This window comes from Canis aureus, chromosome 34 (genome assembly GCF_053574225.1).
Source record: "Canis aureus isolate CA01 chromosome 34, VMU_Caureus_v.1.0, whole genome shotgun sequence".
Classification (NCBI taxonomy): domain Eukaryota; kingdom Metazoa; phylum Chordata; class Mammalia; order Carnivora; family Canidae; genus Canis; species Canis aureus.
Genome location: NC_135644.1, coordinates 25,168,748 through 25,183,504, shown reverse-complemented (window position 1 = coordinate 25,183,504; position 14,757 = coordinate 25,168,748). Strand labels below are relative to the sequence as shown.

The 14,757-nt window shown below is 34.8% G+C and overlaps 1 protein-coding gene across 1 annotated transcript in view; it reads right to left on the bottom strand.

Annotated features, from left to right (window-relative positions):
- Positions 1–14,757, bottom strand: part of PLA2R1 (phospholipase A2 receptor 1) — a 115,210-nt gene that overhangs the window by 14,416 nt on the left and 86,037 nt on the right. The window contains exons 18-23 of the mRNA XM_077883522.1: positions 12,908–12,972; positions 12,550–12,653; positions 10,583–10,722; positions 2,195–2,312; positions 1,377–1,507; positions 870–1,017 (exon numbers count right to left, since the gene is read on the bottom strand). Coding sequence (XP_077739648.1) covers positions 870–1,017; positions 1,377–1,507; positions 2,195–2,312; positions 10,583–10,722; positions 12,550–12,653; positions 12,908–12,972 — 706 coding nt within the window. The remainder of the gene's footprint in view (positions 1–869; positions 1,018–1,376; positions 1,508–2,194; positions 2,313–10,582; positions 10,723–12,549; positions 12,654–12,907; positions 12,973–14,757) is intronic.

Here is a 14,757-nt window from a genome sequence, read left to right as displayed (position 1 = left end):
ACTCTGCTCTTCTCATAATACTATTGCTATAACTGGGTATCTTCTTTCAGTTCCTAGTATTATGTTTAAGTTGTAACTGTGAATTAGGAAATAGGGCTTCTGTGGAACTCCGTCTCTGAGGATGGTGATTAGTGCATTAGAGAGTTCACATGCATGCAATGCTAAGAGGTAAAATTCATATTCCACTAAGTATATATACAATAGGCTACGCAGAGTCTTACCCAGCTCCAGAAACAAACTGTGGTGTTCTAAGGTAGCATGGTACAGGGAAGCCTTGCACTTGGTGAAAGCATGAGATATGAGCTGTTTTTAGTTTTATTACTCAAGGTCATTTGCAATACATTTAACCTGATTATCAACCCCTGACCATGTGTAAGAGTATGGCTTTTGTATTTCATACCAAAAGTCACTCGGGGTTCTGATCATCAGCTCTAGAAATATGCTACATGCCATATTTAGCCACAGCCACATTTTTATGTTTCCAAGAAAGTAGGAAATATTAGTTTATTTATTTGACTCTTTATACCATTTTCTTAAAGTCTTTTTCATTACCTGAATACACTCATAAACCCAGAACAAAGCAGTAAAGCCATTTGACATGCCCAAAATGGATGCATAAATGTGGTTATTTCTCAAGCGGTCTCTGTAATCTTTAGAACCCCACTAGTCTCTGTAGTCTTTAGAACCCCACTAAAAGGCGTAAATCTCGGGTCGTGGAGATTAAGTGAGTAAATATATGTAAAACTCAAAAAAGCAAGTACCTGGCACTGCTAGCTATGAAAATGACAGTCACAAAGTGTGTAAAACAAATATGGAAGAGAAGAGTGGGGCATAGAGATGAAAGGAATAAAAAAGCAAATATTTCTTACCCTGCATTTTTTCACAAATAAACCCATGACCTTCTTTTCCACAGTCTTCAAAATACCATTTTCCAGTGAAATGAAAATTAGGATTACTTGATAGCAAAGCACAGAGAGGAATATGTTTTTGAACTTCAGTGGTGTTATGACTTGGAATCTTTAAAAAGATACATGTTTTTTTAAAAAAGGGTAACATATAGCATTATTATAACACTGACATTTTTATTAAGGACAATTTAAAAAATTCAAACACTATTATTCCTGTATTTGCATTTAATAAACCTGTTCACAGATCACTTCATAACCTACAAAATAAATACTTGTTGTGATAGTAATTACATTAATGGAACACATGAAAATGATATGTAGTTACATTATTGAAAATTAGTATATTAATGACAGACTAATAAAAATTTATGCTTATAAAGTATACGGAGCAAAAAACAGTTTAATAAGTAAGTATTAAATAGGATCTCTTGCTAAAATGATTTCTAAAAAGTAAATCTGAAAACTTACATTTATTACATCAAATGGAGACCAGTTAGAGTATGCCAAAGGCTTTCCATTTAGCCATTTTTCATAATTATCATTTTGTAACCCTATCCACACATTAGTGGTCTGGCCAAAAAGATTCATAGTAATGAAAGCTGAAAAATAGGAATATATTATTAAATTTAATACCATATAAACCATTTGGGTAATCATCAAATTCTATTTATAGCTATGATTTTATTTAAATGACAGCAAAACTTAATTATCTATCAATTGTAGGAATTTGTTACTTTGTTCTTATTAAGGTAATGCAGTCTCTTTCACTTTTGTTTCAGTATAAATTGACAGACATTAGCTGGCTAAACCTGGGATTTCGTCATATCATTAACAAAGCAATTTCCAGTGTTCATTCAATGCCTTTCTAAACAAAAGAGGATTTATCTCCTATACTTAAACTGAAGTATACAACTGCCTAAATATCAGATACAAGTGTACAGGTAAATCTAAAGGGATCTAAAACTGATAACCATGCAATTATAAAAGAATTTACCTCCGATTGTTTTAGTCATGTTGAAATAAAGATCATAAATATGTTCTTATTTTTTCCACTACTACTAGGGAGACAAGACTACAAAAATCAGCAGTTTATAAGCAATGCAATGCACTAACTTTTACAGATGTCATGATATAAACCTTGTAGGTCAAACTGAAATTTTATGTGTCATCAGAAACATAATACTTAAAATGTGGGTTTAGAAATGTTAGTATTTGGGGGGAACATTGTAATAAATATTTGAATAAGAATGGTTATTTTTGGCTGATTGAAATGTTGAGTACTCTACCTTGCTCCACCTCATTTTCAATGGCAACTAGAGTCCCGCCTTCTTCAACACAGAAATCTTGAGCGGATGTCCAGTTCTTCCAATCACTAGGGTCTTTGGGGATTTTCATCAAAAGGCACTTTTAAAAAATGTCCAAAAAAAACCCATTCATTTCCATATTTTTCAAAATGAATTAAAAACCTCCCAAAGACACTGAGGATCAACCTTTAGAATTCTTTATAATTTTCTGAAGCATAAATGACTAATTTTTTCTTTGAGCTGCTCCAAAGGTATGAAAGTAAAACAGAGGACCAGCTTTTAGGGCAAGTCATTATCTTGCATGCATTTGTATCAGGCAGGAACTGAAGCAAGGATGTGTTTTGTTATGCAGGATATCAGAACAATGTCTTCTGCTCAGTGAAAAATAATATTCTCTTTAAAAAGGAGCCCACCTGATTGCAAAGTGTATAGTGGTAGATTCAACTGTTAAAAATTCTGTAGGTAGAAATTAATAGTTTAGTTCGATTTTATTTACAAATACACTTCCTCACTTTAAGTGAGAGAGGAATACTGGGGAATCCAACCACATCAGGTATTTAAATTCACTGATTACTTTAGTTAGCTATGTGGTTTGTAAGTCAATGAGGAAAAGCCAGAAAAGAAAAAAATGAGCCCAACTGGAAGAGAAGCAAGGGAGAGCCAAGGTAACCTAAGAAGGAGAAACAGAAGGGAGGGAGGCCAGTAATGGAACACAAAAAGAAGGCTGTGGAATTTGGCAGTGAAAGCTGATTGTTACTCATGAGAAAATAATGTCTGTGGCATAGCAGGGTTAGTCATTATGCGGTGAGACATGGAACAGTAACGACTGGACAGGTCAGGTGGGGTTTAGACGTGACACCCCTCCCCACCAAAGCTCAGTGAAATTTAAACATATCAATAAGGCCAGGTGGAGTCAGAGGAGAGGGAGAGATAGAAAAGAAAGGCTATAGTGGATTAGGAGAAGTCAGGAGAGACTGTATGCAAAGGATGTTCCATGTGGAATATTTTTCTCAATGACCACAGGGAAACCTAGTCATTGATAGGTTAGATCTCAAGATTTTGCCTCTGAGAAAACTCAGTTACAAGATAATTCTAAGCTAGTGTGGAAGCCTACACTTGAGAGAGCATCCTTCCCTATCCTCCTTTGGAATGACATCTTTCCTCATCCTTTAATTTCTATATTTGTCAACCCCCAACCCTTCCCCACGGTCATCTTAAAAAGCAGAGAGGCTAAGTGTTGCTCTTCTTTGAACACCACAACAAAGAAGGTCCCCAGTAAATATTTATGGAACATAGTAAAAGCCAATAGACTCCTAAATAGTTGTCAAATGACATTCTCGGGCATTCTAGATTTAGTCCAATGGTCCTCAAAGGGGAGTATTCAGTAATGTCTGGAGACATTTTTGGTTGTCACAGCTCAAGGTGGGAGCTTTGCTGTTGGTGGGTAGGGTACAAGGATTCTGCCAAACATTCTATAACGCATAGGTCAATCCCCCCATAACAAAGAATTATCCAGCGCCAAATGTCAATTAGTGCCCAGGTAATTCTTTTTAGAACTTAATCCTGGTCATGTCACTCTTTAGTTTAAAACTACTAGGGAAAAAAAAAAACTACTAGGGATTTTCAATAAGTAAGTATAAGTAAGTAAGTAAGTTAAATAAATAACAAGTAGGGATTGTCCACTGTTTTTAGAACAAAACCAGAAATCCTAATGTAGCCTGAAGTTGATTTACCAATTAAGAGAGGAAGTACATTTTCAATTCTTCTGGTCCTCTTTGACTTGTTTGCTTCACAAAGAAACAGAATTGGCTTTAAAGGATTTTAATTTTATAACAACTATTCTTTTATCTATTTCCTTTCATTTTGTCTCTTTTCTCTAATTACAAATTCCAAAGAGTGGCACACACTAATTATTAGGCAGTCTTATCATTTAATGTGAATTCACCTTGTGTTCAGATAGTCACTAATGAACCATTTGTAAATACCAATGAACCTCACTGGTTTAGTTAGCTCAATAAATCTTTCCAGAAAACACACACATATGCCCCCCATCACACCCTCCTACTCCCCCTTCCCCCACATTTGTCTCAGCCAAGGTTTACTAGCTTAACTATTTCCCATTACCACAACTTCATTGTTTCTAAAAAAAACCAAACAAACCCAAAAACATATTTACTGGTATAGTTCAAAATGGTGTCATTAGTAATTAAAGCAAAGCAGTACGATGAAGTATAGCACTCTTAATTTTAAATTGTTTATTTACTTACTAATTTGCAAAATGTGATCAAGTTTAATGCCTCTCTTATTATTGTTGTGAATTAAGGATATCCTACTGTATTACAAATGAGTTTTGCATAAAAATTCTTTTTTTGTCTCAAAGTCATTTCCGGCTCAAAATTTGAAAATGGAATTTATGACCTTTCCCCCAAACTTGGTTCTTTTCCAGTGTTCTTACTGATGTTGAAAGTCAGCCATGTATTTATATAAGCCTGAAACCTGGGAGTCTCCTCACCTTCCCACTCCATCCCCTTTTCAATGACATCCCATTTCTCAGAGTGGAGATCCCCATTCTTTCCATTCCTGCCACCTCACAGGCTCTGCCTTCACTACTACTTCTCTCTTGCCTGGACTTTTATAATAGCTTCCCAACCAGTCTTCAAACCTTCCTCATCCTTGCCTTCCTCCAGTCTGTCTTTGCCATTGTAGCATGAATGATTCTGTTAAAAACTCAGTCCTGATCATATCCTTCTTTAGTTAAAACTCTTGAGGAGTTTCCTATTGTTCTTAGGATAAAAACCAGAAACTCTTTTTCATCTCACTTTTCACACTCTTTTCACACTTTTCACACATCTCACTTTCACACTCTATGCTTCCTTTAGTTTCTTTGATAGATCATATTCCCTCTCACCACAGGACCTTAGCACATCCTGTAACCCCTGCTTTTAATGCTTCCTGTCTTTCTGAACACTTCATCCAGGTTCTCCTATTATATGCTTTTAGAGAACCGTGTATCTCCCTTTCATCACACGTGTCACAGTTATAAAGTAGTTATACTCCTGATTGATGACTAATGTTTGTTCCCTCTCTAGTCTGAAAGCTACCAAACAGAAGGGATTATGTTTGTTTTTCCTCACCATCAAATTACCAATGTCCAACATTAAATGAATGAATGAATAAAGTGTTAATAATATGGATACTTTTTTTTGTTGTTTTCTAGAAAAGAAGAGAGTGTTTTTTAAAGGAAAAACTATGTTGTGCATGAAATCAAATTTTGGCTAATCCCAAACTAGATGTACAAAGCAGCCATTAGCACTCAATCGAGATCCTTGTATAAAAATGTGTGAGTAAAGCATAAGAGTTAACCTAATAACCCATAACCATATGCACACTTAGAATTTTTTCTGCCTCCAGCCCTGCTGTGACAGGTATCTTAGATGACTCACTCTTCTAGGGGTTGTCCCAGGTCAGGACTCATATATCATCAAACGCAAAAGAAATAATTTATGAAACATTTAGAAAAGATGTTTAACTTCTGGTATCTCAGTTTTAAAACTCTTAAAGGTGGATAATTAGTCAACCAAATAGGTTTCTTCTTAGAAAAAAAAATTAGCCCTAGGAAATTGACAAACAAGAAGCAAAATTTAGTGGGACATAACATACTGATGCTCATTTAGAACTGTGACATGAATAATGTCTGTCATGGCCACCTCCCAGTTTTCCTCTGTAACTTTGTTAATCAGGGGAGCCATCCCCACGGGGCTCTCCTCCTCTTCATTATCAATACTTCTATTACCAGTTTTTCTAATGATCTGATAAGCCCACTTATTCCAAGGTATAGATGACAGATGAGGCAAATCTCAGAAATATTTCCCTTAAAAAAATAGAGTCAAGGCAAAGGAGTGAGACTCCAAGGGTGGGATTTTAACCATTTCTATGCAAGGGAAGGTGTGATAGGTGGGGACACTTGGAGACCCCTGTAATCTCACTCTGTGAAAGATCATTTTTTTCAGGTGGCCTGCTGTGACAGTATATATTAGTCAAATCCTCTGAACGATTCAAAGACTAAATTGTGCAACTGCTGCATTGCTGGGCAAATATTGGCTGCATATTAGAATAACTGAGGGACCTTTTAAAAAACAACTGGAATGTAGATCTAATGCAGATCAATTAAATCAGAATCTTTAGGATGTCTCCTGCATCTTGACATTTTTAAAAAGCTCACATGGTGATTCTAAATATTTGATCAGGGCTGTGAACCACTAATCTAGCTGCTAGTTATCAATAAAGATTTTTTAAATTTTTGAACTACGCAGGATGTTTTAATCCTGCTCCAATACTGCTTCAGAACACCTTTCTTCCCTCGGGTATGTGTTTGTGCTTTACTCATACCCCTTTCTATTCGTTTCAGAGGAGACATTCATTTGCTCTCTTGCCCTCAATCCGCTCCACCATCACTGCTCCCAGGCCTCTATACACACACAGTCAGTATGTTTACACAGGATTGAACATGGACTGGAGTTAAGTTGTGCAGATAAAGAAGTTTGGGGAGAGGGTAATAGCTAAGGCCTAAATCAAAAGCAACCATTGAAAATTTTTAAGAATTATTTCTCTAATACCAAGGATTTGATATGCTGCTAATTTCCTTAAAATATCCTCTTTTATACATGAGAGTAATTATGATTAGTAACTAGAACAGTTGTATTCATACTTGGGGTCGCTCACTGTCTGCATTAAAAGTGTGATTTTGAGACAACATAGGCATTCCTCTGTGGCCGTTCTATACAGAAGCACTCCAGGATGCACCTGTTTTAATAGTTGCAAAGTACAAAAATTAACTAAGAAATAGACCAAAACTTTAATATAAGAGCTAAAACTCTAAACCTTTTAGAAGAAACATAAGAAGTAAATTTTTATGTCCTTGGTTTGGCTGCCTGTTCTTAGATATGGCACCAAAAGCATGAATAACAAAAGAAAAATGAGATAAATTGGATTTCATTAAAATTAAAACTTTTATACATCAAAGGACATTAGAAAAGGCAACCTATGGAATGGGAGAAAACATGTATCTGATAGGAGCTTAACATTTAGAATATATAAAGAACTCTGGCAACTCAACAATAAAAAGGCAAATAACCCAAATAAAACTGGGCAAAGGACTTGAATAAATATTATTCCAAAGATAGTCTATAGATGGCCAATAAGCACATGAGAAAATTAGCCATTAGGGAAATGTAAATCAAACCAGAATTAGATAACACTAGACAGGCACTAGGATGGAAATAATTAAAAATATAGATAATAACCTATGTTGTTAAAGATGTGGAGAAGGGGGCCTGAGTGGCTCAGTCAGTTAAGCATCTGCCTTTGGCTCAGGTTGTGACCCTGGGGTCCTAGGATCGAGCCCTGTGTTGGGCTCCCAGCTCAGTGAGAAGTCTGCTTCTTCCTCTGCCTCTCCCCCTGTTTGTACTCTCTCTCTCTCTCTCAAATAAATAAATAAAATATAAAAAATGTGGAGAAATTGCTAGCATATACTGCTGGTAGGCTTGTAAAATGGTTCAGCCATGTGAAAAACAGTTTACTGGTTCCTCAAAAAGTTAAACATAGAATTGGTATATGATGTAGTAATTCCATTCTTAGGCATATACCCAAATGAAGGGAAAACAGGAACTCCAGAAGATACCTGTATGCCAATGTTCACTGCAGATTTATTTACAATAACCAAAAAAGTGGAAACAACCCAAGTCTATCAACAGATGAATGGAAAAAACAAAATGTGGTGTGGAATATTATTCAGTCATAAGAAGGATGAAGTTCTGATACATGCTGTAATATGGATAAACTTTGAAAACATTATGCAGAGTGAAATAAGCCAGAAACAAAAGGACAAATATTGTGTTAATCCACTTATATGAACTATCTAGACAGGCAAATTCACAGAGACAGGAAATAATTCACCATGGGCTGGAGGGATGGGGAATAGTGGGTAGTTGTTTAATAGTTACAGAGTTTCTGTTTGGGATGATAAGCTTTGGAAATAAAGGGGATGGCTGAACAACATTGTGAATGTAATTAATTCCACTGAATTGTATACTTAAAAATGGTTAAAATGGCATGTTTTATTTTAAATATATTTTACCACAGTAGAATAGTTTAAAAAAGAACTAATTGTCAAAGGTTTTAATTCAAGACTTAGTAATACTCAGTGTTCTACTAAATACTTGCTATGTTTTTTTATATTGAAATGTATAACTGGTAGATTTTAAAGTATGGGGAAATAGGAATCAGAGAGAAAATATTAACTATTAAAAATGTACCTCCATACCATATAAAGTCTTAGAAAACGACTATATTTTAGAAGATATCTCACAGTGCCACTAGATTGTGTCATGGGGCTAAATTGATCTGGTAATCCTTAAATTCTTATATGAAGTGGCAACTACAGGAAAGAGACAAACACTACCAGACTCAAGGTCAGAAAAACTGAGGTTGATTCTCAACCTGACATTTATTTGCTATTAAGTTTCAGGAAAAGCACACAATGTGACTAGTCTTGCTCTTCTCAGATATAAGATGGGATAACAGTTTTGTGCATTTAAAAAATTCAATAAAACGATATATATATAATTACCCAGCAAAAACTCTTGGCCACAAGGTGCAAGAAACTCAAATGTTCATCACTGGGCGAGTGGAAAAACAAAATACGGTATATACATATAATGGAATATTATTCAGTCTCAAAAAGGAAGGAAATTCTGACACATGCTTTAACATGGATAAACTTGGGGGACAATCTGCTTAGTGAAATAAACCAGTCACAAAAGGACAAATAACGTATGATTCCACTTATCCACAGTATCTGAAGTAGTCAAATTAATAGAAACAGAAAGTAGAATGGTGGTTACCAGGGGTTGGGGGAGAGGAAACAAGGGGTTGTTCTTTTTTGGATTTAGGGTTTCAGTTTTATAAGATAAAAAAGATCTGCAGATTCATTTCTTAACAATGTGAATATACTTAACACTATTGCACTATGCACTTAAAAATGGTTAAGATGGTAAATTCCATATTAGGTGAATTTTTACCACAATTAAAAAAATCAGTGCCATATATGTAGTAGGTGCTCAACAAATACAGGTAAAAAATCCAAATGGCCTCATATCACAAATTAACAATGAGATGATCACAAAAAAGCCTCGGTGTCCAACGAAAGATGAATGGATAAAGAAGATGTGGTTTATGTATACAATGGAATATTACTCAGCTATTAGAAATGACAAATACCCACCATTTGCTTCAACGTGGATGGAACTGGAGGGTATTATGCTGAGTGAAGTAAGTCAGTCGGAGAAGGACAAACATTATATGTTCTCATTCATTTGGGGAATATAAATAATAGTGAAAGGGAAAATAAGGGAAGGGAGAAGAAATGTGTGGGAAATATCAGAAAGGGAGACAGAACGTTAAGACTGCTAACTCTGGGAAACGAACTAGGGGTGGTAGAAGGGGAGGAGGGCGGGGGGTGGGAGTGAATGGGTGACGGGCACTGGGTGTTATTCTGTATGTTAGTAAATTGAACACCAATAAAAAAAAGTAAATAAATAAAAAAAAAAAAGAGAAGGCTCTGCCAAATATAACTGAACATACAGATTGATAACTGGCTGTCCACAATTAAAGAGCAATTTCATATGAACATATTAAATTATGACACAGTTTGGGTTTTTCCATTATCAAAGAATGAAACATTTATAATTTGGGATGCATTTTAATTACTTCCACCTAAGGCCTATAAAGTTATTTCATTATGAAACATAAAGAGTGGAGGGTCTTAATTGGAGGCAGTATCAGAAATAATAAATCTGGTTTACAATATCCCCAATGGCAATTTAAAAAAAAATTTCAATTCTGCATAGAAGCACCAGCTTTATGAGGCTCAAGATGACATTGACTGAGTTATGTTATTAGTGGGTCAATTCACAAGGCGGGCGGAGCTCTATGTCTGCTCCAGGCAGGGAAGACACAAAAGAAGGAGAAGATGGAGTCTGTACCCTCTGCAGTTGACAGCTCATTTGAGGGCAGGGCCTAGTTACACACGCTCGCATGCATCACGCCTAATGAAACAGTCACACGGCACAATGAATGACTGTGTCAATAGCAAAAACTGAGTATACAAATGAAGGGTGATGCCAAGGCTGTTTATTCCAAGAGGTTTGCCCATACATTGAAAACTGAAATCTCTTGAAAGTAGTGACAATAAAATTCCAGGTCCCAATGGACAACTTCTGGTTTTTCAAAGCCACACCTACCGTTTGATTTTGTTCTAAAATAAACATCTACAAAACAGCAACAAAGGCAGCTTTTTGAAAATGAGTTTACCTTATAGTTAAAATATAACCATCCTTTGGGACATGTTCCATGTTGTTTTGGGGTATCTTTCTCTTTTTCTATGACCCAAATCTTCTTTCGCTTACAGATGCCAGGCAAAGAAACTGAACACTCTTCACTAGCCCAGAGTCCTGAAGGAGTAAATGGGTTAGACATGACCTGAAACAATGGAAACTCTTTGTAGGCGTTCTTTATCACATTTTTATGACTGCTAATGATTTATCATAGTTTTTTTTTAAATCTAGAAATTGAACTAAACTGGTAATTGTAGAGTTCTCTGCTGACCAGAGCAAACTGAGCAGGGGTACCAAATCAGTAATTCTAATTCAAGAATGTAGAAATTTTGCAAATGCAGAAAAACAAAAACAAAACCAGAAAAAAAAAAAAACCCCAAACCCCAACTAATTAAAATACTACAATTGAAATCACAAAACTGATTAAAGTTCTTATAATATTTGGTTTGGTTAACAAAAAAATGTAGACTCATATTTTTGTTTTAGAATATTCAGCTTCGGTATAAAGAGAAAAAAGATTCTAAAACAATAGATCATTTCTAATTTATAATTTTTTAGAAAATATGTAATCTTGAAAAATTAACTCAGTAACTTCTAAGAAAGAAGCACTTTCAACACTGACCCTTAAAAAAACAGGCACACATAGACATGCCCTCGGGAAGATATATCCCAAAGTCCTTAGCCCCCTGGAAAATGTATTTTAATTTAGAAGAGCTATATTTTTCAGAGTAAAGGTTATAGAATGCATTTCATTAGCATTCAAGTTATAAATCCCAGAATAGTGCAAGGATGCGTGTAAATTGCAAAGGCAGTTTCAGTTTTCTAGTGTGAGGGATATAAGCCAAAAAATGTTGGCATTTTGAAGGAGGGGCTAGAATGCTTTTTTTTTTTTTTTTTTTTTTTTAAGAATGCTATTTTCAAAGCAGAAAAGCTGCTAGTCTTCCAGAATTACAAAACAGCCTTTCTGTAGGCTGTTGTGACACCTGCTGGCAAGAGAGAGCTGATTAACAACGTGGTTTTTCCTTTCCTTTCTCTGAAAATACCCTTACACCAAGGATTGCTTTCTATGTTTATCCTTTTTCTGATTTGGGGCATAGGTTCCTTATGTTAAGTATTAGGAACATAATTACCTTTTATAGGATATAAAGAGTGGGATGGATATGAGTGGACAGTCAACCCAAATAACACTGTATGTATTTGACGAATTGAATTAAAATTTAAAAACCCATCTTAAAGGGTAAACTGTATTTCTCAAACAGTTTGGAGATCGTTGATGTTTTATGGCGAGAAGCAGTTAATGCCAGGTATTTAAAAAATACTGAATTCAATGAAAATTTTTCTTACATGGAAAAGTGAAGGGATGCCTGGGTGGCTCAGCAGTTGAGATCTGCCTTGGGCTCGGGTGTGATCCCATAATCCTGGGATCAAGTCCCGCATCGGGCTCCCTGCGGGAAGCCTGCTTCTCCCTCTGCCTATGTCTCCACCTCTTTCTCTGTGTCTCTCATGAATAAATAAAAATTTTAAAAAATCTTTAAAAAATGGGAAAGTGGAAGTAAATTTCACAGGGTTTAAAAGTTCTGGCCAATTATAAACTGAATATTAAGAAGAGAGTTTAAAAATGGGCCCATATTGAAATTTTTTAGAGAGTAGTATTTGTCAGGCATATTTTTGACCAGTTTCATTGGGTCTATTTCTGGTGCTGTTTTGGTTCTTGAGGGATGACTTCTATGGTTGTAATTCATTTTCAAGAACATGAATGCATGGAATTAACTAACTATAGGAATGGCCATCCTTAAGACTAATGAAACTCAACATATTCAACTAAAAAAAGCAAGCCAGCCAAACAAAACTTTCTCACTGAACTAATGCAATGTAAAGGAGACATTAGCCTTCTGAAAATTATCAGTTTGTATTATAAACCCCAAAATGGATAAATATAATAACCTGTTATAGATGAAATGAAGCCACATCGTTGGCTCTGATTACTCATAGATCCTTCTCTTCTCTTGTCCCAATTCTGGTATATTACGGGTGCTCCATCATTCCAGCTGTAGGTAAATTAAGAATTTTAGGGTCTTCTTTTATTCCATATGTTCAATCTCCAACACCATTCTTGGAGTTCTGGGGTAATTTTTATTAAATTAAAAAGATACTCAGGTCTTTAGTTAGAAAAATGGAAATTTATAAATTAAAGACAATGTTTGAAGCCTATTTAACAAATTGATCACTAAGATCTAGTCCAATCATTCTGCAAATAAAACCTGTCAAACAAAATAAAATGCAAATTGATCTAGGTCCACACCGAAATTCATCATTGGCTCTTTCTTCTCGAAGTCCAATCCACCAATTTACACCATACTTTGATAGCTATTAAAAAAAAAAAAAAGAATATGTCAGCATTTATTCTACTTGTTTTCCCTTTTCAGTATTAAGATTAATGGGGTTGCTGTTAATAGCTTTCTATTCTTCACTATTTTACCCAATTATCTAAAGAAGAGTACACTAAGGCCTAGCATCTTGAGAGAACCTGAAACGATTATTTAAAAATATTCCCTCCTCATTATGAAGGGAAATTAGAATCAACTATTGAAAATCTTTCTTACAACTTTCCCTATGTATTTAAAAGTAAATTTTATAACTCTCATAATAGACCTTTACAAAATAATATTGTAAAGTAAAATAAGATGCAGACTCCTTTTTTTGATTAAAAATTTAGTGGTTTATCATCTCAGTGATTTATAGTTCACTGCATAAGTCACTCTGTTTGAAAAACAATTCAAAGCACAAAGACATCAATAGAAAAAAGATTTTGAATTTTTGGCATTAGTCTGATTGTTAAGCTTTTAAACAGTATTAGCACCCTCCCCATTTAAATAGACTCAATGTAGGACAAAGGAATACTACAAAACTACCAGTGTTTAACAACCAGAAAATCATTTTTGCATTTTACTAATTTTGTACCATTATTTATCATACAGATATCAGTACAATAAAGTATGAAATGAAACAGCATGTTCATGCATGTGTGCATGCACACACACATACATTACAGCAGATGTAATGCTGGACTTATGACCCAGGAAATTGAAATTCCCTCTTTAACTATAAAAGAGGAAGAAGCAGTAAGGATTTCCCTAAGACCTCTAAATCAATATACTTTATATGTATGCTGTGTGTGTGAAATGTAACTTAATTTTTAAGCTAAAAATTTGTTAATTTGAAAGCACTGTGTATTTAAATTTGCACTTCATTTCTTCTGTAAAAATTGGAAATACACGTTAAGATATATGTTTTTTTCCATATGAATTTTGGGTCATCATACAACAGAACCTAAGAGTTCTCTAACATTTTAATTTATAAACAGGTATTTTTATTCCTTGAATAGTGTGGCTGTCTGCCATATCAGCAATTTGAGAATAATGCAAGATGGAACAACTATAATTTGGGGTCCCTGAGGTGTTATTTCATGGACATGTTCTTACATGCTGAATTTAGATTCCTATTGTCAGGCTTTGGAATGGATCCATTGAGACTGGCTGTGAACTCAGTGGGAGAACCACAACAATTTCATTCAATCTAAAGAGGTCTCATGTGCAACAATAGTGGAAATCATGGCCTGATCATTCACTGCCCCAATTAAGGACCTCTAAAGAGAAATTATAACTACATCTTAAGTGACATATTTATTGCCACCTCAATTATATCATGGTGATCCTCCACATGGCACATTACAACCTGTTGTGATGCAGAATAGAACCACAAGCTAGAAGGATGAGCTAGATGATATCTCAAGTGAAAAATCCATGGTGAAAAATAGATGTTGTAACTTTTAGCTTAGGTATCAAACCACAAAAATAGAAGGCTTATTAATATTCTCTCAAATAAAGAAATGTAATATGACCACAGATTTCATAACATCAACCATACTTTGTTATAGTCATTATAGATAGAATCATATGGGAAAAATACTTATAAAAAATAAGATATAGCAATATCCAATATAATTTATGAAGTCATTGATCTATGAATTAATACAAGAAAGAGTAACCTGTCATATCAAAACCATGTTATTTTAAGGGTTAAAACACCATATTTTGGAGGATGACTCATAGCTTTAATATATTTTTGTTAAGAGTATTTAGACATGAAATT